This window comes from Mytilus edulis, chromosome 3 (genome assembly GCF_963676685.1).
Source record: "Mytilus edulis chromosome 3, xbMytEdul2.2, whole genome shotgun sequence".
Lineage (NCBI taxonomy): Eukaryota > Metazoa > Mollusca > Bivalvia > Mytilida > Mytilidae > Mytilus > Mytilus edulis.
Genome location: NC_092346.1, coordinates 137207 through 163150, shown reverse-complemented (window position 1 = coordinate 163150; position 25944 = coordinate 137207). Strand labels below are relative to the sequence as shown.

The window sequence follows — 25944 nt, the reverse complement described above, 5'->3', positions numbered from 1 at the left end:
TTGTTAAGTAAATTGTGTCTATTTTAATACATCAAGATAAGAATATACTTTACCATCTATAGATGTCACTGTTGAGTCACAGTTTGTGCCTGAGAAATCATCAGTGCATTGGCAGCTGTAAGAGTACTGGTTGTTACTACATGTACCGTTATTCTGACATGGTGACAATACGCAAAAGTCTGTATCTGTAAAGCCAAGAACCCATTTTAATAGATGTAATCATAAAAGCCACATGCTTTTGGCAGTTATTGATTTTTGGTGTAGTTCATAACGACACATCAAATTATCAACAATAAACTCTTTGTTTAAATGCAAATATTCTCTATACGTCAACTAATTTTTGAATAAGCTCATGGAAATACCGTTAACCCACTCTGCACATATATTTAGTGACTGCGTAAACTGAATATGTTTTTTGCAGACGTGCAACATTGTATAAGGTAAAAAGTAAAATCAGATAAATACTGAACCCGAGGAAAATTCAATCGGAAAGTCCCTAAAACATGGAAAAATCGAATGACGCCACACGTTAAAAAAAACGAATAGACAACAACTGTCATTAACCTGACTTGGTATTCTAAACTAAATAATATATAACATGCACAAACATGTCCTCTTATTGGGTAATCTTAAATTTTCTGACTATTTCGATCGGATGTCTGTTTCGTATAATCACTTACCGCCTAAAATTGGTTGATTGGTTGCTTGGTTGGTAGATTGGTTACTTCTCGTCTAGTGGCAAATATTGAATGCATGTTCAGGACCAGATCAAATTAGCAACAAATACAATAATAAGGTCATTTAAAAGAGACCGTTCGGAATGATGTTCGGCTAAATTAAGACTGCAACTAGAAAATGAGGGTAAATGGGATATAAACAGAACGTGTCTTGCGACAGGCATCAAACGGCACTCTTAAAGAGTTGGTGGAAAGGTTCTAAATGTGCACAGAGCGTGAAACTCTCTCTCCACGAGTGAATCGGATTACACATCCACGTTCTCATCGGACGTGGAAATCTCACAAAGCAAATAAGACGCCACGCTTTGATATACTTTTTAAATTTTCTTTTGAATGAAAGCTTGCGATGGTACATGTGTTTTCCTAATTATCAGTAAAATTATAACTAAATGATATGTTATATTATGTCTTATGCATGTGTATCATTTACTAATTTCAAATGGAGATAATGTTCTTTTTATAAACACACTTAATTTACAAATGATTACATTATTTCGAAAATATAACACCAAAAGAAGAGCCAAGAAGAAAGATTTGGTATCAATCAGATAATTTAGCTCCCGTTATAAGTACATGATGAGGATGAACGATTTATTTATTGTCTTGGTAAACGTGTTTCCTTGTTCAATAATAAGGATATTCAAAATAAATTTTTAACACAGAACATAACAAAAAGTTAACGTGTAATTATATTAGTTTATCGCTATTTTACGATATTTTCCTTTCATCTTACTGACTGAGAGTTTTCTTCCTCAGCATAGTAGAGTAATATGAAATATTATCGCTAGTAACTAAGGCTGCACGTGCACGTTGTCAATAAAATAAACAACGACGTCATTGGTATAACACGGATAAACAGATTATCATTGGTCATCTCAACTCGATTCCCTTTCTCACTTATCCGTACCGACTCAAGCGAGAATACCGATCTCGTTGAGATGATCAACGATAATTTATAATTACCATACTGCACTAGTACAAATGAACTTTACGTTTGTGACGTCATAAGTGACACAGTTATATTAAAAACAGGTCTATATGCTGTTAATGCAATATACTCTTACATGCCACTACAAGAATATTGATTTCCAGATTATATATGGAAATAGAAAGCTTTAAATACTCAGGCAAAACATTACATTACACTTTTTAAAGAGAAGGTGTTATATTGTGATCTATTTTATAAATTTTGCACGCTTTGTATATTTTGTAGAAATTTTAGAAAAATGTCGGTACGTTTCACACAGCATGCGCAGCAGCAACAAAGGGATATTGATTACATATAATTGATCTGATAAGAGAATGAACTAGATGATGGTTTTGGGTAGTAACACTGAAACTCATTCGGTAACACTTTTTTTTATATCAAATCATCTATCATTTCAGAATGTGGAAATTGTTCCGTAACGCAACAAGTATTTAGTTCTTTCCCTGGTCGCACGTAGTTGCCTTTAATAAATTAATCATTGTTCATTGTAACATGATATTAAAATATATGTATTTTTGTTATTTTACTTTTTTTTTTAAATATTTCTATATATACAGAATTTAATGTTCACTAAGTCGTAAATTCTACAACCGAAAATGACCATAAAAATTTATAAAACTCGTGTTTTGCTTCTTATAGATAACAGTCTAACGACAAGAAATAATAATATATCCCCATGTGTCAAGTTATTTTCCAGTGTTAATGTTACAAGACAGAAAACAGCGTACGTCTTCATTAGTTCAGAATTGTCATACTTATATATAATACATTAATAGTTACCTGGAACTGGATTTGTTGTCGTTCCATATAATGAAAGAGACCAAGAAGTTACAGTGACTGAAAATAGATATAAATCTAATATCCATAACATAGTAAAGGCGTTTGTAAACTTTCACTCAAACACATGATGGATTTTCGTAATTCAGTTTTTGAAATTCACGGTTTCGTGTTCTTTATTTTCGTTATTGGTTTTGGTTATCTTACTGTATTTGGTTCGATAGTCAAATGTGATTTTTTTTCCTTTCTGTGTAGCAATATTGCAGCAGCGCCTGCTTACGGAGTATATATCTCCCAATTGATACGATATTCCCGGGCTTGAATTTCCTATCATTATTTTCTTGATGGAAAGTTGTTACTCACAAAGAAGCTCTTGAGCCAAGACTTCCAAATGCTGAATTGAAACCATCCCTTTGTAAATTTTACGGACGCCATCACTAGTTGTTTGATCGATTTGAAATATCCGTTTCACTGTTGATATCGGATATGTTCCTTATGTTGTAACTACAATTCCGTCCCCTTTTCACGAATCACGAATCTGACCTACTGATTGTGGATTATTACCGGGTTTGTACTAACATACGCAACACAACAAGTGCCACATGCAGAGCAGGATCTGCTCACCCTTCTAGAGCACATGAGATCACCCTCAGTTTCGGTGGGGTTTGTGTTGCTTAGTTTTTAGTTCTTTGTGTGTGTTTTGTGTGCTATAGTTTTCTGTTTGTCTTTTACTTTTTTAGCCTTTGCATTGTCAGTTTATTTACGATTGATGAGTGTGCATGTTCCCTTGAGTATCTTTTGCCCCTCATTCACGTATTACTGTCGTAAATCATAATGAACATTTGGTTGGCTCAATTTACGTGCCTAAGTAATTATATGAGTGAACAGTTTCAAAACCCCATATGTGAATACATGTTGATGATCACAACCCAACTATCTTGCGACAAATGAAAAACATCGTCAATCCACAAAACCTGTCTCCGACCCAGCTTATTCTAAACAAAATTCGGTGTATCAGTTCATTCAAGTTAGAACTATTGTGTTACGAGAATATGACATTTTCACAAATTTTAAATAAAAAGTATAATACATGCGAGATAAAAAAAATATGGCTGAAAGGTACTTTTTGTACTTTTTATACACTGAAATTACTAGAATGTGTTAAATAGAACGTGTTAGCTGGTGGGCGGGCCTACTGTAGGACAATCAGGTATATCTGTGTAGCTTCGAATTCTGGCTAATTATATGTCATTTTTTTTTTCATTTACTACACCGATGCCGAGTGTCATATTTTTATAGTTAAAATCATGTAATAATACCAAAATCATAGTGTTTATTTTGACTTTAAAAACTTCAAGGTACTTATTGTTAAAAAAAAAGTATGATGAGATATTAATTAAAACTATTGTTAACATATTCGTTTATCTTACTTGCAGATAAACCTTGGTATGATTTATTTGTCACGCCTGCAGATAAACCTTGGTATGATTTATTTGTTTGCCTGCAGATAAACCTTGGTATGATTTGGTTATCTTGCCTGCAGAAACTCTTTGGTATGATTTAGATGCTTAGTCCGTTTCTGTGTGTGTTACATTTTAATGTTGTGTCGTTGTTCTCCTCTTATATTTAATGCGTTTCCCTCAGTTTTAGTTTGTTACCCCGATTTTGTTTGTTCATAGATTTACGAGTTTTGAACAGCGGTATACTACTGTTGCCTTTATTTATTTATCTTACCTGCAGATAAACCTTGGTATTATTTAGTGATATTACCTGCATATAAACCTTGCTATGATTTACTTATCTTACCTGCATATAAACCTTGCTATGATTTACTTATCTTACCTGCATATAAACCTTGCTATGATTTACTTATCTTACCTGCATATAAACCTTGCTATGATTTACTTATCTTACCTGCATATAAACCTTGCTATGATTTACTTATCTTACCTGCAGATAAACCTTGGTATGATTTGAATTTCAATGTCCATTCACCGATTGGGTTTTCTCCCCAGAAATGAACTGACATAAATGTCCAACTTAACGACCCCGCGGATGAATAGTATACAGCATCAGAGTATCTGTAATGTAATAAATGACTCTCTGTTCCGTCTGGTGAAACCAGATAAAATTCAGTCACACCTCTTTTTTCGGAGTATGAAAAGTTTATATTAACTGTCACGTGTTCAAGATATGAAATAGCAGAGCAGTCAGAATTCTGAATAGCTCTACTGTCTGATGAATGTAATGAACCAGACGTAGTTCTGAAAAAAAAGAAGAAAATGAAGATGTTATATCATATATCAATTCTTATTCATGTTTACTATCTCATAACCTCGTTCGACCGCAATAATTGTGTGTATGGATTTATATGTGTGCTATTAAATTACAATTATCATGATGTGATTTAACGGTTTGCAACACAAATTGCATGTGTATCAGAACGGACACATCAGCCTTGTTTAATACTTCATTGTTTTCACGTTATTTCTAACAAGTTTAAAAGGCTTGCTCTCATTCATAAATGCCTTAAGCTTACTGGAGCATCTTTTCTCAATTATGTCGCATCTACTGACAAAGGGTGAGCAGGCTTAGAAAACATGAAAGTGAAGGCATTGTTACAGTAGTAATGATTATGACGTCTATTTGTATAAGAGTCGGTTTAAAGTTCGAAGGTTATACAAAGGTTAATTTCAATGATCCCTGAAACATGTGTGATAAATCTGCAGACGTCAGTAAATCTTTATCACAGAAACCCAAAGGAAAGATACAGGTGAACATGGTAACTTGGATTTAAGGTTTCTAAACACTGTGTCAAGTTATAAACTGGTGAAGTGGATTCGTCCATAGGTTCATTGAGAAATAATATTTATCGAACGGGAATGTAGTTCTTGCAAATAAAACAACACAAAAGATCCCTACCTTTTCGAATGTTAACATTTACATACATATATACAATATTTATTTATTTCCAGCTCCTGTGAGCAAATTTAGAGACCTTTGGGTCTATGTCATTAGATGTTAACAGTTTGGTTATTCATTTCGATTGTAGGATAGTATTTTAGAAAACATAGTGACTAGCTGACGTTAGGCTTTTGTAAAGAAATAATCGATTGTTGAAAATTTACATTGGATTTAAACAAAGAACAGACCTATCTTACCTGGATACAGTGAACGTTGACGTGGTGCAAATTTGTTGTACAGGAACGGTGGTAGTCCAGCTGATAGCTCGAGTCACCATAGAATGTGCGTCCATAAAACCAAACCCAAGTACTTGACTAACTATAGTGAAAACAAAACTTTAACATTTACATTTATATACTTCAACTGCATAAATTAAACTTGTATATATCATTTACTCGATTATATTAACTTTCCATTCAGCTTTTCTAAACATGGGATTGATCCCAATTGCTGCATAAAGATAATCAGATCCTGCACTACATGTTATTTTCTAAATTTGATGTGGTAGTGAAATGATAATCTCATAGGGTAACAATCAGCAATGAAATGGAGTACTTCAACTCAGGCTAATTAGGAAAAATTGTTCTGAAATGAGGATGTTATGTTGGTTTTTATCCTTTCTGAGTAAATTACATTACTTTTGTTTTCTGAGTAAGTAAGTTGCATTTGTTTTGCTTCTAGAGATAATAAAATACTGAACTACCTTTATCCACAGAGTTCTCAATTTTAAGATTCATTTGCATGTCTGAAAATAGTATTAATTGTTTTTTTTCTCAAAAAGGCTGATACAAATGAGAACATACATTCTTTTCCAGCGCCATTTGTTTGCCAACTAGAATAAGTATCAGAAAATCCACTTTTAGTTGTTGTTAGGACTATTAAATGCTGTATATCTCGCCAAGTCAATTTCGGACTGAAAAGAAAATAAACTAATAATAACTTCACCGTTTGTTATATGTATACTTACCGATTGATATTTTAGTCTTAGATACATGATTTTATTTCTAGTTGATATTTGTTCTTAATCAGCTCCCAAAAACTTCAATGACTTCCAGACATGTGCAGTGTGTTTTTTGTGGGTTTTCGAGTCTGATAAGTTCTGTCTTTTTAACTGATTTTTTTATTTTGCTTATATGCTTTGTCTATAGAGTGCACGTGTCTACATGCTGTTTTCTTTCTTTTTTGTTTGAACAGTTTTTTTTTGTTTAATATCATTAAGTTGATAACAAAATATGTTTGTTTTGTTCGCACATTGTTCTAAATTTACAATTGAGATGTTTAGTTGACTATCAAATGAGGCTTTTGTACTTAAATAAGACCGTTGGTTTTGCTTATTTGAAATATCTATCTTTCCATAGGATAAACTAGTAGTTGTAGGTGTATCAAATGTTAACTATGACATATGAAATTGAGAATGGAAATGGGGAATGTGTCAAAAAGACAACAACCCGACCATAGAACAGACCACAGCAGAAGGTCACCAATAGGTCTTCAATGCAGAGAGGAATTCCCGCACCCGGGGGCGTCCTTCAGCTGGCCCCTAAACAAATATATATACTAGTTCAGTGATAATGAACGCCATACTAAACTCATTTAAATTAATAAGTTTCAAACTTTAGTTAGTTTGTATACCAGACATATAATAGTACATCTTCTTTGTACTGCATTTCATGTTTGATGTATGCACTATACCATCGCATCCGCTGATTTCGCTCCTTATAAATATACTTTCAAAGCATTTAAAATTTCTCATAAATTTAACATTAAATGAAGATAACACTACAAATTCTCGTTGTCTAAGGCGCTACGCTAAATCTTACTTCATCCAAAACGCTAGAAGGTAGGTTCTTTGACAGCCAGGAAAGAATAAAAAGTTATGTACATTACAAGATATATAGTTTAAAGGGACACAAAACGAAATTCCAAATATATCTAAGACAAATTAGTAGGAGCTACAAATATCTTTCTTAATTTAAAAAGGTAATATTAAAAACAAACACAGTTATGCAACAAAGCATACAATTACCACAGCACTATCTTCTCAACTGACATAGGAGACTATCAGTTGAGTCTTTGTGTTTTTGTTGTGTTTTTGTTGTGTTTTTGCTGTTGTTTTTTTTTTTTTTTTTTTTGCTTTTTAAATATTTGTTTTTTTATCAATATAAATAAGTGTTCACTAATCCGTTAATAACCTATTAAGACCCTTATTGCCAGATGACAATGGTGTGAATAGTTATCAAAGGTACCAGGATTATAATTTAGTACGCCAGACGCGCGTTTCGTCTTCATAAGACTCATCAGTGACGCTCATATCAAAATATTTATAAAGCCAAACAAGTTCCAAGTTGAAGAGCATTATGATCCAAAATGTCAAAAAGTGCCAAATACAGCTAAGGTAATATATGCCTGGGATAATAAAATTCTTAGTTTTTCGAAAAATTCAAAGTTTTGAACTACTGGGCTGGTGATACCCTCGGGGACGAAACGTCCACCAGCAATGGCATCGACCCAGTGGTGTAAATAGTTATCAAAGGTACCAGGATTATAATTTAGTATTTCAACCTTTAATAGTCCACCGGTATATAAAAGAGAAAAGAAAAGAAGAAACAACAATATTTTGCATTTTCATATTGCAATACTTACTTTGCTTGAAGCGCCAGGGCAATAATACCAGATGCTATTGGCGTTGAATACGACGTCCCTTGGACATTTTCACTGATACAACTAGAAGATGTGGTCGTTGTCGTCTGTAAATGATAGTATCAAATTAAATATTGGACTGGATAAAAAGTTATTTCTTAATATGAAAAATCAATTAACATTGAAAACATATGTGTGTCTCAAATAGAATGGCTATGAATTTTAATACAAGTTATGTAATAAATATCGGCTAAAGGGTGTTTTTTTTTGTTGGTTTTTTTAAACATATTTATTTATAGTGGATTGGGAAACAAGTTTTGCAACTTATATTAATCCATTTCCACTTTGCGGGTGCGAGTGCTGCCTTGTAGCGGCATTAGCTATAGCCTGCTCTTTTTCGAAATCTATACTACAAGGGTGTCTTTAACGTGCAATATATATGGCTCTCTCTTAACACGGGTAAGCCATTTATCGTCCCCTTCCGACGGACTATATCATCGTTTCCTGAAGACCATAATCGGAAATGGTGTCAATGGAGAGCCAAAAATTCAGTCCCTGAAGTTTTCATCCCAGACGGGAATCGAACCAGGAACCTTTGTGTTAGTAGTCCGATGCACTAACCACTACACCACGGCTCTCTGGCTAAAGGGTGCAGTTGGCTACAAAAGGCTTCAAAGTTTTTTATACTCTAAATGGTAAAATGGTTTTCAAGCAACCTTTGTATTTATATTATTGTCAGTTAAAGTGAGATAACATACCAAATACTGGTCCCTATTACTACCACCGTATGTTGCGGCCATGGCTGCAGCACACACCTCTGAATACCATGCATTTTCTCCTTGTTGTACACTTGTAATGGCTATAGTATAGATACTGTTAGCATATCCGTCGGCATTACAGTTATCACTTGTCTCACCATTTCCTGCCGCCCAGGTAAATATCACACCTTTACCATCTCTTCCCTACAGAAATATCAGATGTTTTGTTATGTGTGCAAACAGTTTGAATATTCGCATGGAATTATCTAGATTAATTTTTTTAGGAAGCAAATTTTGGACAGCAATCTTATTTAGAAGTACAACACAAATTTATTGCTGAACAAATTAGTTTTAGCTCCATACTCGAAAGCAGAAGATAGGTATTATAATTAAACAAATTATAATTTTAAGCTAACATATAAATCCACTCAAAAGTATATAATTCAACAAAGTGCATAGTACATATTAAACATGAAACGTTTGATCTGGGTTGCAGATATATATTAACCTTTATAACTGTGCCGTAGTATATTGTTAGCTAAAACGAAACCTATTGCATTCGGGGATGTTTTTCTTTACATACTATAATATACGATATAATTTGACGGCTAAAGGTATAGTTAATGTTCGTGTTGCTCAGCCTTTAGTTTCTTATGCTGTGTTTTGTGTACTATTGTTTGCCTATTGGTCTTTTTTACTATTTTAGGTATGGCGTTGTCAGTTTGAATGTCCCTCTGGTGTGTGTCGCCTTTTTTTTTAGATATAAGTTAAGGGAATACACTTCATCTGTTAGTTTTGTGTCATTAATTTTTCATTAATAAATTCGAAAAAAAAATACGAACGCATGAACCCCCGCATTAAAGTAATTCCGTATCACACAAATGCTTAAAAAAACGCGGGAACTGACTTTAACGAACGCATTACTTGATGCAAGTCAATTCATTTACCCAGCACAAATTAGTTATAACATACGTTAGTAACGCCATTTTGAAGAGCAGTTTTCGTTATTGTTCCCGGCTCCTCAAACCCATAACCATCAGTTGGTCCCCAGCTATTGGAGTAAATATCGATGTTAGATAATTGCCATCCTAATGCTTCGGCTTCCTGTGAATCTGTTACTGTACCAGGCCCAAGTATTCGTATTCCTGAACGAGAACAAAATGAAAACAATACAGTAAATTAGTACAATTTTGTGTTTTCTAATGTCTGTCCTGTACAGAATGTAACTATGCTGCTGTTTTGGGATGGTAATTGGGATAAACTTTAATTGTAAAGTTTTAGATTACAAGGTATGATTGAAGATGCATTTGTACCAAGATGGTTTGATTAGGGACTTTCCGTTTTGAATTTTCCTCGGAAATTCAGTATATTTGGGAATGTAACAGGTTTAAGATAATTTGGCATGCAATGTTATTGTTTTTACAATCATCTTAATTTAAATTGCATTCTCTCAAAATTGTTTTAAATTTTGCTTATTAAAAGATATTTTTTCAGCGGAAATTGAATAATTTTGTTTTCTTTCTGTCAATAAATAAATACAGAACAATTGGTAAAACTAATTCCTGAGTTTGATTGTGTAATGTTTATTGGTCGCTAAGGTTACAGTTGAGTAGAATCTTAGTGTAGAAATGCATGGTTTACGCTAGAGAAAGAGTAACGAAGATTTAGACGTTTGGCGGGAAAATTAGTGGCCGGGTCGAAAGTTATAGGGGTGATCGTAAGGGAATCTCTATGCTCCGTGAGGATAACATTTAGAGAACACCCCTATCAAGTAAATAGTGGTATCGACCCCGGGTATATAAGAGAGTGAGAAACAGCACTCGGGGCTGTCGGTTGGCTGTCGATGAGCGTACGTTGGTTATATTAAGCGCTAGTAAGAGCCTTAATATTCAAAGGACACTTTGTACCGGGTACAAAGTAAAAGTACAAATTGAACGGATTGACAAGGCGGACTGTCCCACTCGTCTGGTAGTGACAGGTTGTCCCACTCGGAGGACAAGTTGTTCCAGCCCGCACTGTCTGGTAGTGACAGGTTGTCCCACTCGGAGGACAAGTTGTACCAGACCGCTCTGTCTTGTATTGACAGACTGTCCCATTCGGAGGACAAGCTGTACCAGCTATACTGTCTCTAAGTGACACATCGTCCTATCTTGAGGACAGGCTGGTTTATTGTATTATATTTGTATATATATAATTGTCCGTTGTTACTTTATTTCGACAAAGAGTCAGTGTGTATATTTTAGTTCAATGTGCATAATTTAGATAGTTGTAGTTTTTAACATTACCGTATTGTTTGTGGACAACTTGGATCCAAGTATTTACTGGAACGGATGTTTGAGATATAAACGCCTGGTTACACGTTACAATTGTATTGCACTGGGTATGAAATGTTTAAATATACTAAAGACTTCGTTGATTTTCTTTGTTTTTCACATGATACATTGTAGATTATACTTTCAGAAATTATCTATACAGTTACATATTACGCGTGTCTGGTTTGATTTTTGTAACATGTATACTGGCTTATAGGTCAAATTTGTTGATAATGCATGGAGCATGTGTAAACATCTTCTCATTCCTGGCTTGTGAAAGACTTGTATCAGCTTTTAATTGACAGTGCCGCCCAGGTATTTAATTCTTGTAATAAACTATCCCCTGCCCACCTCTAATTTATTTTTTAACTTGTATTATTTTAATTTTAGTTTCTTGTGTACAATTTGGAAATACGTATGGCGTTCATTATCACTGGACTAGTATATATTTGTTTAGGGAACAGCTGAAGGACGCCTCCGGGTGCGGGAATTTTTCGCTACATTGAAGACCTGTTGGTGACCCTCTGCTGTTGTTTTTTATTTGGTCGGGTTGTTGTCTCTTTGACACATTCCCCATTTCCATTCCCAATTTTATTAAACACCAAATAGTTGGTATCATGTAGGATATGAGATTTACCGAGATCATACAGTTATTTTACAGTGATGCCGATTGTTTTAGAATAAAGACGATATTTTTGCTGAAGCCGCATTCTAACTATTTCCTAATGAATTACCTACTAATGTTGCTTGATGTGCAACACCAACTGTGCAGTCGCCATTATTTATCTCTGCTGCCACAAGTCCTCCAACATTGGTACCATGACTAGAAAGCAAAATAATTCTAGATGCTGAATTTTATAGTCAGAATGACATACATGTATCCTATTACAGAGATCTGTAAGTAAGCAATAAAATTGAGATAGCAATTGGGAATGTATCAAAGCGACAACAACCCGACCATAGAGCAGACAACAGCGGAAGGCCACCAAGACTGCTTTTGATATCTTTACTTTAACTACAAGTATGTTGGTTGATGAAAAAAATGCCTCTCACAAATGAAATCAAAGTTTATTTGAATACGGCACATTCCGATTGATCTACAGCTAAAATTATTTGATGCGTTGGTGGTTCCTATTTTGACCTATTCCTCGGAAATATGGGGGTTTGAAAATAAAAATAATACTGAAAAGTTACATCTACAGTTTTGTAAGCGCAGTTTGGGTGTGCGATCATCTACGCCAAATTTTATGGTATATGGGGAACTTGGAAGATTTCCACTTGAACTGCAGATCAAGTTAAAAATGGTATGTTTTTGGCACAAGCTAGCAACAAATGATAAAAAACTATCGGGTAAACTTTATAAGTTACTTTGGTACATGCATGAGCATGAAGGTAGTAACTTTAAGTGGTTTAACTATGTAAAATCTGTGTTCAATGATTGTGGCTTTTGTGAACTATATAATTTTCCGGAGCAAGTTGATTATAATTATATTAAAATTAATGTAAGGCAGCGTCTCCAGGACCAGTTTATTCAAAAATGGTTCTCAGATATAAACAATTCGTCAAGGGGGGAGTTTTATCTACACTTTAAAGAAGAGTTTTGCTTGGAAACATATCTGTTAAAATTAAGACGGGGGCATAGAGTAAACATATGTAAATTAAGGGTATGTAATACAAAGTTTCCCATCGAAACAGGAAGATGGAGAAATGTACCACGAAATGATAGGATTTGTCCACTCTGTAAAGCTGGTCTTGGAGATGTATACCACTATATATGTAAATGTACCAACTGTGAAGTTAAGGATTTAAGGGGGAAGTTCATACCTCCCTATTATTTAAAATATCCAAATGAAAAAAAAGTACTTGGCATGCTTAAATATAGTAATAGTAATGTGCTGTCTAAGCTGTCAATTTTTATTCAAAAGGTAGAAAAGATGCTTGTTTAATTTAAAACTGTAATAAACACAAACTTATTTCTGAAGATGTATAATTTAAAAATGTATTCTGTTTGTATAATGAACTATGTTGTAATTAATATTGTGTATATAAATATGCTCCTGTTACGCAGTCTTCTGCGGCTGAGTTTTCTCTAATAATAAACTATAAATAAACTATATAAATAATAACATTACATACAATTGAGAATGGAGATGGGGAATGTGTCAAAGGGACAACAATCCAACCATAGAGCAGACAACATGTATATTTCATTATATAACGGTACCGTCGGAAGGCCAAAAAGAGTTTTAGAACTGACTCATCGTCATAGAAAATCGCAGAAGGTACAAGCGAAAATATAAAGAACTACTTGAATATATTCGTGATGACAAAAATGTGTTTAACTAATGTTAATTCAGAACTAGTAACCATGCGTTTCCTAAAGGGAAGATGGTAAAACATTGCCCACAATGATTGGACATGTCCGTCTTGTATTACCGGTGATATAGGCTACGAATTACATTATTTGTTTTGCTGTTCGCAATTGAAGAACGAACATTATTTCTACAAACTAATTTTCACATAGTCCAAAGATAATATACATTTGCTCTCAGTGTTGAATACTAGAACATGTAAAAAGCAATAATATTAAGAAAATGTGTTTATTTACAAAAGTGTATAATAAAAAGAAGTTATTCCTTTCATGAATAAATGTAAACGTATATGCATGATACATATTTCTTTCTAACAACTTTAACCTTTTATTATTCATGTTACTATTGTATTTGTATTTATATTGTATGTTTCTCGGTACACTTGTATATGTTTTTAGAGAATAAAGTATCAGAGAATAAAGTATCTATCTATCTATCTAGATTATAATACGTTATTTTGATTGGATAACAGCAATCTGTAAAAGTTATCCTTTGAGGACGCGGTGTGTCAGTGTAAGATCAACCCGATGGCCAGTCGTCTTGGTGTAGGGGTATGTGTAATGGGTTGGTATACTAAAGGTCTTGATTTCTCACCCAGCATAGACAATGGATTTTTTCTACATAAATTTTGATAGTGTGTCATTTTTCAATAAATAATTTTAACTTTTAATGTGGATTAGGCATTCCCGCCAAAATGTTTCAAAGCAAAGGGAAGCATGCAAAACAAAGAAACTAAAGCTCGGCTATTCTGTTAGGCTGCTCCGGCTTAGATCACCCCTGGTAGAACAAAGGAGCTGGGATGTAACTATCGTTGAAGACCCTTTGGTGACCTTCGGCTGTTGTCTGGTTTTTGGTTGCGTTGTTGTCTCCTTGACATATTCCCCATTTCCATTCTCAATTTTATTTGTTCACATCTTTATACTTTACTTCCGACTTTAGCATAATGGCAAGAAGGTCAGACGCAGACAAAGTTAATGACTGCATAAAAGGTAGTCTACCTAAAATAACACATTTCTATGAATTAATGTAGATAAGATTGAAACAACAGGGAAAACAGAATTTGAAAAAGGTATCCGTAATTATATTATTTAGATCTTTTTTAAATAAGGGCTTTACCTGTCCCATGCTGATGAAGGCGACGGATCATCGTCGTCGTCGTAGACATCTTTATCAATTGTTGTGTCCTACGAAATAAAACATGTTTATCCTGCAGTAGGAAATATCTATTTTCAAAGTTATATGAATCGAAATTCTAGTGATTATACAATGTTCTGCTCATGAAGTTTATGGACCAATGCATACATATTATGGAGGTAACTGTTTTGTATTTTAAGCTCCAACGGCATCAAATTGGTGATTTGATGGTCGCAAATTAAGTTTACTGGCGACGCGTTAGCGGAGCTAGTAAACAGGTATTTGCGACCATCAAATCGCCAATTTATGCCGTCGGAGCTTAAAATAAAATATTGTTATCTTCATTATAATGAAACTGATAGAAAAAAACTTAAAACATACATTTAAAATATGTCATATTTCGTGTGTACTTGCGCGTACGTTTTCATCGCATTAACTGTGAATTGATGTCATGAAAATTAGTGATGTTATCCAATCAAAATGAACATTAGAAACGATGTTGCATTAGAATTCCTAACCTTAGTTCTCTCTACACGTGTCTACATTTGTAACAATTTCTGCTAAGCCATAACGTAAATTCGACAAACTGGCGGCGATTAATTCGGTGAATGGTGGTCGAAAACAACGAAACTTAGTTTAGTATGCCATTGGAAATAAGGGAATAATTTGGAATAGAAAAAGCAAGTTTGCCTTGTCAAAAGGAGTGTGGTACTCTACCTAAACTAGGTTCCTAGACTTGACTTCAACCATACATTTTTACGTTGTGGTTTGATAAACTATCTAATATGATATGTTAGAGTTATGATTTGAGTTTGAATCCTTTGAACTGATATGATTGAACTTTATACAAATTGTTTCAGACCCCGGACAAATGTAAATACTGTCTGTTGACCTTTACTGGTCTTTGAATTGTTAATGTGTGCCGTTAGATTGTTGTCTTATTGACGTATGTATTATATGTCACATGTTCTTGTGTTCATTTCTACACTGTGTAAAGTGTGCTCCTAAAATCAGAATTAACAGTATGCCACCATACTCATGTCTAACGTGTGCTCCTAAAATCAGAATTAACAGTATGCCACCATACTCATGTCTAACGTGTGCTCCTAAAATCAGAATTAACAGTATGCCACCATACTCATGTCTAACGTGTGCTCCTAAAATCAGAATTAACAGTATGCCACCATACTCATGTCTAACGTGTGTTCCTAAAATCAGAATTAACAGTATGCCACCATACTCATGTCTAAATTATGTAATCATACTAAAACTTCAGTTCTTTTTTTCTCAATGAAAACAATCAGAGCATAAGAATGGCAATCATTCAAACTTAAATTGTTAATCTCAATGTCTGAAAATCTTTAACAAGAAACGAAAGATTTGTTTTATTTCCGCTAAGGACATTTGTCAAAGATATATACGTTGTGGTATACTTCTCTTAATCTAAAAACGGTAGTTGTGTAATTATCATCGGCGTTGTTTTAAGATTCAAATATGTATTTTGACAATGAGAACAAAGATATTCCTTACTACGTTTTCGTCTAAATCTGAATGATCTGTCTGTAAACCATCGTCCACAATACCAATAATTATACCACTACCATTATATCCAAGTCCCCATGCCTCACTTACTTTCATTGAAGGTAAAATATTGCCATTCTAAGTAAATAGATCAAAACATTTATATATATTACGTAACTGTTAGGAACTTTCAAATATGCCGGAATGTTCATTTCATTTTCCAATTCTATGAATATGTTTGTATTTGTATATCGTATATTCAGATGTTTTATAAAGTAGTTTCTAACCATCCACCATGAACAAGATAAATGCCACCAGAGGAGCGGGAATTGTTTTCCCTAACAAAAGATTTCGTCCATTTTTCTACCCGTAAAATATTGTCTTTCTTCGTAAAAAATAAAATATTGCTGCACTGATATATTAGGAGTGTCATATTAATTTTCATTTTTGAAATACAGACTGATATAATTTCATCTGCTCCCCTCTTGCTTTCACTTTATAAACGTTTCTGTCATCGTTTTTAGACAATATTAAGGAACTATAAACAACTATCTTCCAAGTGGTAGGATCAGATATCTATTAAACCAGTGGTAGGATCAGATATCTATTACCAAGTGGTAGGATCAGATATCTATTCCAAGTGGTAGGATCAGATATCTATTCCAAGTGGTAGGATCAGATATCTATTACCAAGTGGTAGGATCAGATATCTATTCCAAGTGGTAGGATCAGATATCTATTACCAAGTGGTAGGATCAGATATCTATTCCAAGTGGTAGGATCAGATATCTATTCCAAGTGGTAGGATCAGATATCTATTAAACCAGTGGTAGGATCAGATATCTATTCCAAGTGGTAGGATCAGATATCTATTACAAGTGGTAGGATCAGATATCTATTAAACCAGTGGTAGGATCAGATATCTATTCCAAGTGGTAGGATCAGATATCTATTCCAAGTGGTAGGATCAGATATCTATTCCAAGTGGTAGGATCAGATATCTATTCCAAGTGGTAGGATCAGATATCTATTCCAAGTGGTAGGATCAGATATCTATTCCAAGTGGTAGGATCAGATATCTATTCCAAGTGGTAGGATCAGATACCTATTACCAAGTGGTAGGATCAGATATCTATTCCAAGTGGTAGGATCAGATATCTATTCCAAGTGGTAGGATCAGATATCTATTCCAAGTGGTAGGATCAGATATCTATTCCAAGTGGTAGGATCAGATATCTATTCCAAGTGGTAGGATCAGATATCTATTCCAAGTGGTAGGATCAGATATCTATTACCAAGTGGTAGGATCAGATATCTATTCCAAGTGGTAGGATCAGATATCTATTCCAAGTGGTAGGATCAGATATCTATTCCAAGTGGTAGGATCAGATATATAATCCAAGTGGTAGGATCAGATATCTATTCCAAGTGGTAGGATCAGATACCTATTCCAAGTGGTAGGATCAGATATCTATTCCAAGTGGTAGGATCAGATATCTATTCCAAGTGGTAGGATCAGATACCTATTACCAAGTGGTAGGATCAGATATCTATTCCAAGTGGTAGGATCAGATATCTATTCCAAGTGGTAGGATCAGATATCTATTCCAAGTGGTAGGATCAGATATCTATTCCAAGTGGTAGGATCAGATATCTATTCCAAGTGGTAGGATCAGATATCTATTCCAAGTGGTAGGATCAGATATCTATTGGTAGGATCAGATATCTATTGGTAGGATCAGATATCTATTCCAAGTGGTAGGATCAGATATCTATTCCAAGTGGTAGGATCAGATATCTATTACCAAGTGGTAGGATCAGATATCTATTACCAAGTGGTAGGATCAGATATCTATTCCAAGTGGTAGGATCAGATATCTATTCCAAGTGGTAGGATCAGATATCTATTCCAAGTGGTAGGATCAGATATCTATTACCAAGTGGTAGGATCAGATATCTATTCCAAGTGGTAGGATCAGATATCTATTCCAAGTGGTAGGATCAGATATCTATTCCAAGTGGTAGGATCAGATATCTATTACCAAGTGGTAGGATCAGATATCTATTCCAAGTGGTAGGATCAGATATCTATTACCAAGTGGTAGGATCAGATATCTATTCCAAGTGGTAGGATCAGATATCTATTCCAAGTGGTAGGATCAGATATCTATTCCAAGTGGTAGGATCAGATATCTATTGGTAGGATCAGATATCTATTGGTAGGATCAGATATCTATTCCAAGTGGTAGGATCAGATATCTATTCCAAGTGGTAGGATCAGATATCTATTCCAAGTGGTAGGATCAGATATCTATTACCAAGTGGTAGGATCAGATATCTATTCCAAGTGGTAGGATCAGATATCTATTCCAAGTGGTAGGATCAGATATCTATTCCAAGTGGTAGGATCAGATATCTATTACCAAGTGGTAGGATCAGATATCTATTCCAAGTGGTAGGATCAGATATCTATTCCAAGTGGTAGGATCAGATATCTATTCCAAGTGGTAGGATCAGATATCTATTACCAAGTGGTAGGATCAGATATCTATTCCAAGTGGTAGGATCAGATATCTATTACCAAGTGGTAGGATCAGATATCTATTCCAAGTGGTAGGATCAGATATCTATTCCAAGTGGTAGGATCAGATATCTATTACCAAGTGGTAGGATCAGATATCTATTCCAAGTGGTAGGATCAGATATCTATTCCAAGTGGTAGGATCAGATATTTATTCCAAGTGGTAGGATCAGATATCTATTACCAAGTGGTAGGATCAGATATCTATTCCAAGTGGTAGGATAAGATATCTATTCCAAGTGGTAGGGTCAGATATCTATTCCAAGTGGTAGGGTCAGATATCTATTCCAAGTGGTAGGATCAGATATCTATTACCAAGTGGTAGGATCAGATATCTATTCCAAGTGGTAGGATCAGATATCTATTCCAAGTGGTAGGATCAGATATCTATTCCAAGTGGTAGGATCAGATATCTATTCCAAGTGGTAGGATCAGATATCTATTACCAAGTGGTAGGATCAGATATCTATTCCAAGTGGTAGGATCAAATATCTATTCCAAGTGGTAGGATCAGATATCTATTACCAAGTGGTAGGATCAGATATCTATTACCAAGTGGTAGGATCAGATATCTATTACCAAGTGGTAGGATCAGATATCTATTACCAAGTGGTAGGATCAGATATCTATTCCAAGTGGTAGGATCAGATATCTATTCCAAGTGGTAGGATCAGATATCTATTACCAAGTGGAAGGATCAGATATCTATTCCAAGTGGTAGGATCAGATATCTATTCCAAGTGGTAGGATCAGATATTTATTCCAAGTGGTAGGGTCAGATATCTATTACCAAGTGGTAGGATCAGATTTCTATTCCAAGTGGTAGGATCAGATATCTATTCCAAGTGGTAGGATCAGATATCTATTCCAAGTGGTAGGGTCAGATATCTATTCCAAGTGTTAGGATCAGATATCTATTACCAAGTGGTAGGATCAGATATCTATTACCAAGTGGTAGGATCAGATATCTATTCCAAGTGGTAGGATCAGATATCTATTCCAAGTGGTAGGATCAGATATCTATTCCAAGTGGTAGGGTCAGATATCTATTAAACCAGTGGTAGGATCAGATATCTATTACCAAGTGGTAGGATCAGATATCTATTACCAAGTGGTAGGATCAGATATCTATTCCAAGTGGTAGGATCAGATATCTATTCCAAGTGGAAGGATCAGATATCTATTAAACCAGTGGTAGGATCAGATATCTATTACCAAGTGGTAGGATCAGATATCTATTACCAAGTGGTAGGATCAGATATCTATTACCAAGTGGTAGGATCAGATATCTATTACCAAGTGGTAGGATCAGATATCTATTCCAAGTGGTAGGATCAGATATCTATTCCAAGTGGTAGGATCAGATATCTATTCCAAGTGGTAGGATCAGATATCTATTCCAAGTGGTAGGATAAGAAATCTATTCCAAGTGGTAGGATCAGATATCTATTCCAAGTGGTAGAATCAGATATCTATTCCAAGTGGTAGGATCAGATATCTATTACCAAGTGGTAGGATCAGATATCTATTACCAAGTGGTAGGATCAGATATCTATTCCAAGTGGTAGGATCAGATATCTATTAAACCAGTGGTAGGATCAGATATCTATTCCAAGTGGTAGGATCAGATATCTATTTCAAGTGGTAGGATCAGATATCTATTACCAAGTGGTAGGATCAGATATCTATTCCAAGTGGTAGGATCAGATATCTATTCCAAGTGGTAGGATCAGATATCTATTCCAAGTGGTAGGATTAGATATCTATTAAACCAGTGGTAGGATCAGATATCTATTCCAAGTGGTAGGATCAGATATCTATTCCAAGTGGTAGGATCAGATATCTATTCCAAGTGGTAGGATCAGATATCTATTCCAAGTGGTAGATTCAGATATCTATTCCAAGTGGTAGGATCAGATATATATTACCAAGTGGTAGGATCAGATATCTATTAAACCAGTGGTAGGATCAGATATCTATTCCAAGTGGTAGGATCAGATATCTATTCCAAGTGGTAGGATCAGATATCTATTACCAAGTGGTAGGATCAGATATATATTACCCAGTGGTAGGATCAGTTATCTATTCCAAGTGGAAGGATCAGATATCTATTCCAAGTGGTAGGATCAGATATCTATTAAACCAGTGGTAGGATCAGATATCTATTACCAAGTGGTAGGATCAGATATATATTCCAAGTGGTAGGATCAGATATCTATTCCAAGTGGTAGGATCAGATATCTATTCCAAGTGGTAAGATCAGATATCTATTACCAAGTGGTAGGATCAGATATCTATTACCAAGTGGTAGGATCAGATATTTATTCCAAGTGGTAGGATCAGATATCTATTCCAAGTGGTAGGATCAGATATCTATTCCAAGTGGTAGGATCAGATATCTATTAAACCAGGTTGAAACTGACTTTTACTGTGCGTATTGACAATTCGCTATGTGTTTATATTTATTCTATATTGACTTGAGGTATAAGGGCGGGTTGATATCTCACAAAACATGTTTAACCCCGCTGCATTTTTTCGTCTATCCCAAGTCAAGAGCCTGTGGCCTTTGCAAGTCTTGTATGTTATTTTTTAATTTTAGTTCATTTGTATGTTTTGAAGTTTATATATAATGTGACGTCCATATTCACTGAACTAGTTCCACCTCAGGATCTTTCTCGCTGCATTGTAGTGCCATTTGGCTGTTGTCTGCTCTTTGGTTTGTTGTTGTCTCTCTGACATATTCCCCATTACCATTTTCAAGTTTACTAATCTCCCATTTTTTCCAGAACATGTCTGTACCAAGTCAGTATTAAGACAACTGTTTTCCGTTTCACCCATTGGTTAAAATAGTCTAACGTTTTACTTTGTCAACCTTTATGCACTTCCAGTTTTAGAATTGACATTGGAGTTCGTTATTTTTTTAATGCTTTTTAAAAAGATCTGCATTTATGCTAAAAAAAAATTTATTGTCTATGACCTTCATTCTAGACAAATTATTAAGTCTTTTGTAGTAGTTTTTCTTTTCTCTTTTCTGTTTGTTTGTTGAATTGGTTTTACTATCAACCTAAGGGGGAAAAATACTTGTCACACGGTAGAAATTTCTCCATTATCCTGATGATTGATTTGATATTTTATATCAGAACGTAAACCATGTTATACTTACTAAATGCCAGAGATTTGACCATTGAGTGTCGGTTGTCTTTGGTACTCTTCTGTATGCTATTTCTTGTTCAAAAGTTATGAACTGTAACAATAAAATTGTAGAATTCATAACTTGTCCAATAGCAACTGATACATGTAACGTCTTTCAATACTTCCTTTACTTTTTAAAAATATAAAAATAAGAAGATGTGGAATGACTGTCGATAAGACAACTCTCCAACAGAGACCAAATGACAGAGTATAGGTCACCATATGGCCTTCAGCAATGAGCAAAATCCATACCGCATAGATAGTTATAAAGAGCCCCAAAATGACAAATGTAAATTAATTAAAACGAGTAAAGTTACGTCCTGAATTATTCGTAAAAGCAATATGAAAAATTTACAGACGTTTACCTTGAAATGTTAAGAAAGGACCAAGAATAACATTAATTGCCCATGATTCATCGTCATATCGCTATTGAATTACGATTCCACGTCTGTTCTTTGAAAGAAATAAAAAACAGGAAGCATTTTGTCGTGCAAGGACCAGTTTACAAAATAGAGTTTTCGAAATGACACGGTTAATAGAAACTATCATTTACACATAATGACGCAAGCCTTTTTAAAATGCAAAAAGTTTGTTAACATACAACGTGATAACTTTAGACTTGTTTTAACAGGATGCAGATAACCAGAATTGAAAAAATGAGTTATATAAGTCCATTATAAATGTTTATCTTAAATCTACCTAAATAGACTTATTCAGATATAGTGTTTCTCCATTATAGGAACGTCTTTGTTCTCAATTCTCTACTTGTCAAAGCACTGGTAGCTAGACCTCGTGTTTCATATCCTATAGAAATAATGTTATTATAAGTATTGAATACTTCTTTTAGTAATCTTAAAGTAATAACGATTACATTTATTGTTCACACCGTAATCGATTACATCATGATTATTTGTAATCAGAAATTGCACGATTACTGATTACATGGGATATCGTTGCAAAATGTAATCGATTACAGCTGATTACGATTACTGATCATGATTACCCATTACCTGGTTTTAGGTAACCTGACCTAAAGGATCAAGTGAGCTATTTTCATCACATGATATAGCCGTCGTTTGTCGTTCGTTTAATTTACAATAATCGTCTCCTCCTAAACCTCTTGGGCCAATTAGAACCACACTGGACCACTATCATTAAATATTTGGGTATCTAGTTTAAATAATGTGCCCGATGATCGCGTTTGCCAATCAACTTAAATAGCCAACATGACTAGAAAAAGAACTCAGAGTTAAACTGCAAGTGTTTCCAACAATCTTCAAAATTGCTATCATGGTAGAAAACAAATCTGACAAAGGCGAAAAGATCAAAAATATTTAGATCGACCAACTGTTCATGTTTGACTTTTAACATATTTTCTCACTTTTTAGCTCGTTCTAAGTGTAGATCAAGATGAGCGACACATGCTCTTAAGAGCCTCTAGTTTCTATTTCCCAACAAACAATAAACCTATAATAAATTTAATTTTCATTTTTTTTGTTAATTGGGTATTTGCTAATGTTTTTTTTAGAATACTATGTAAGATCATTTACACAGAATATGACACTTCTGTATGATATCAAACTTTTGAATGTTACACTGCTCCTAACTATCCGAATTCTTAATATTAAGATGAATAAAATAACGGTATCAAAAATCACCAAAATGAGCTTTTACATCAGGACAAAAGTTAATAAGAAAGTCTTCAGTATTACAATATACAATGTAGTTCAAAGTAATCCAAAGTAATCATGGTTACTTTAAAGTAAAGTAATATAATGCAATCAATTACATTTGAATTTAGGTGTAGTTGTAATTTTAATCGATTACGTTAAATTAGAAAAATAATTGTAATTGAAGATTCAGATTCAATAGTTTATAAAAGTCTCACCACATACATACAACTATAAACACAATATAATCAGTCAGGAGTCTACTTCGTCAAAATTATCTCCCCATTACGCCAGTTCATTTTCACAATCGTAGAAATGGAAGCCATTGTAGGGATGACGCGCTACCATGGGCGTCAAGTTGGTTACCTATTCCCTATTCCCTATTCGTTACCTATTCCCTATTCCCTATTCGTTGCCTATTCGTTACCTATTCCCTATTCCCTATTCGTTACCTATTCGTTACCTATTCCCTATTCCCTATTCGTTACCTATTCGTTACCTATTCCCTATTCCCTATTCGTTGCCTATTCGTTACCTATTCCCTATTCCCTATTCGTTACCTATTCGTTACCTATTCCCTATTCCCTATTCGTTACCTATTCATTACTTATTTGATTTTTAATATCCTTCCCCCTTTTTAATTATGGCATGGAATAGTTTAATATGGCTGCCGTTACCATGGAAACGGCACAATTGTGAAAAAAATGAGCTTTTGGTTTTTGGTGAACTGTTTGGATATGCTTCAACTCAGAATCATCATATTTTAAAACAATGTAGGTGCTCACTATATACAGGTGTTGGATGATTTTGGCGATTATTGGAACTACTATGTTGCCATGGAAACTACACCAAAATTTTCAAAATTCTAAAAATGCTCAAAACTTCATGAAACTTCACAGTAATGATGAGCAACATTGGAGTTGGAATTTCCAAAATAGGTCTTGTTACCATGGAAACAATGCAAAAAGGTCAAAAATTTCAAAAATAAGAATTTTCCGCAAACTGGATGAAACTTTACAGAAATGATAACTGGCATAGGCAGAGTTGGATTTAGAAGTTAGAATTTTCAAAATGGCCGCCGTAACCATGGAAACAGCAAAAATATCAAAAATTCAAAATGTTCAAACTTAATGAAACTTTGCAAAAATGTTACTAGACATCTGTAGATGCTCTCTTTGACTTTGGAATTGTCAAAATGGCTGCCGCTCACCTGGTTATAGGGGGAAGGGGTGCCTTCCGTTATTGCTAGCAATTACAAATATAGTTGTTAATAGTCTTACATATGGTAATAGTTCTGAATTGGTTGAGGTAAAATGATCTTTTTATGACCTATTTATATGTGTTTGTGCTCAACCGATCCTTTTACTTCATGTTCGATACGCATTTGTTCCTTACTTGTTTTTTATACGTTCTACCTTTTAACTGCTTTATGTCCGTATGTTTGAAGATGGATCTTGGTTCGACGTGATGAAATCACCGTGTTAGCGCTTGCGTAAAAACGAAGATGTGGTATGATTGCCAATGAGACAACACTCCACATTAGACCAAAATGACACAGAAATTATCAACTATAGTTCACTGTACGGCCTTCAACAATGAGCATAGCCCAAACCGTGTAGTCACCTATAAAAGGCCCAGACATGACAACCTCATACAATTCAAACAACAAAACTGACGGCCGTATTTCATATACAAAAAAATAAACGGAAATATGTAACACAAAAACAAACGATAACTACTTAATTTCAGGCTCTTGTCTAGGGACAGGCACATACTTACATAATGTGGTAGAGTTAAACATGTAAGCAGGGTGTACATCGTTTCGGAGCATGCTATTACCTTGTTTAATTCGTTCCATCACTCGCTTATAATTCGCTTATAATACGTGTATCTTACGTTGCACCTTTTAAAACATGATTTTCAATTGTTTTGTTGTCTCTGGTGGAAGATTTGGGCTCTTAGAGGTGATATAACTCTATAAGTGCATTTGTATCCGTTCCAGCGGTCGGATAATACCCTGTTAAATATTCGTTCCTAATTCGCTTTTAAAAAGTTTGTTGTACGTTGCACCTTTTAGAAAAGGATTTCCAATTGTGTTCATATCTCTGGTGGTAATAATGTGTTCTTATAGATGAAATACCCCTATAAGCGCATATGTACTCGTTCCAGCGATCGGTTAATACCCTGTTACCTATTCGTTACCTATTCGTTACCTATTCACTTATAGTACGTTTGTTGTACGTTGCACCTGTTAGAAAAGGATTTTCAATTAAATTCATATCTCTGGTGGTAACAATG

At 34.5% G+C, this 25944-nt stretch overlaps 1 protein-coding gene across 2 annotated transcripts in view; it reads right to left on the bottom strand.

Moving 5' to 3' along the window:
* Window positions 1-25944, bottom strand: part of LOC139515574 (furin-like) — a 49695-nt gene that overhangs the window by 2732 nt on the left and 21019 nt on the right. The window contains exons 3-14 of one of the 2 annotated variants that reach the window (XM_071305151.1): window positions 21948-22028; window positions 16213-16341; window positions 14665-14732; window positions 11911-11999; window positions 9837-10009; window positions 8865-9068; window positions 8110-8213; window positions 6270-6379; window positions 5664-5784; window positions 4453-4766; window positions 2506-2562; window positions 54-185 (exon numbers count right to left, since the gene is read on the bottom strand). In XM_071305151.1, the coding sequence (XP_071161252.1) occupies window positions 54-185; window positions 2506-2562; window positions 4453-4766; window positions 5664-5784; window positions 6270-6379; window positions 8110-8213; window positions 8865-9068; window positions 9837-10009; window positions 11911-11999; window positions 14665-14732; window positions 16213-16341; window positions 21948-22028 (1582 nt within the window). The remainder of the gene's footprint in view (window positions 1-53; window positions 186-2505; window positions 2563-4452; window positions 4767-5663; window positions 5785-6269; window positions 6380-8109; window positions 8214-8864; window positions 9069-9836; window positions 10010-11910; window positions 12000-14664; window positions 14733-16212; window positions 16342-21947; window positions 22029-25944) is intronic. The other variant, XM_071305152.1, reaches the window with a different exon arrangement.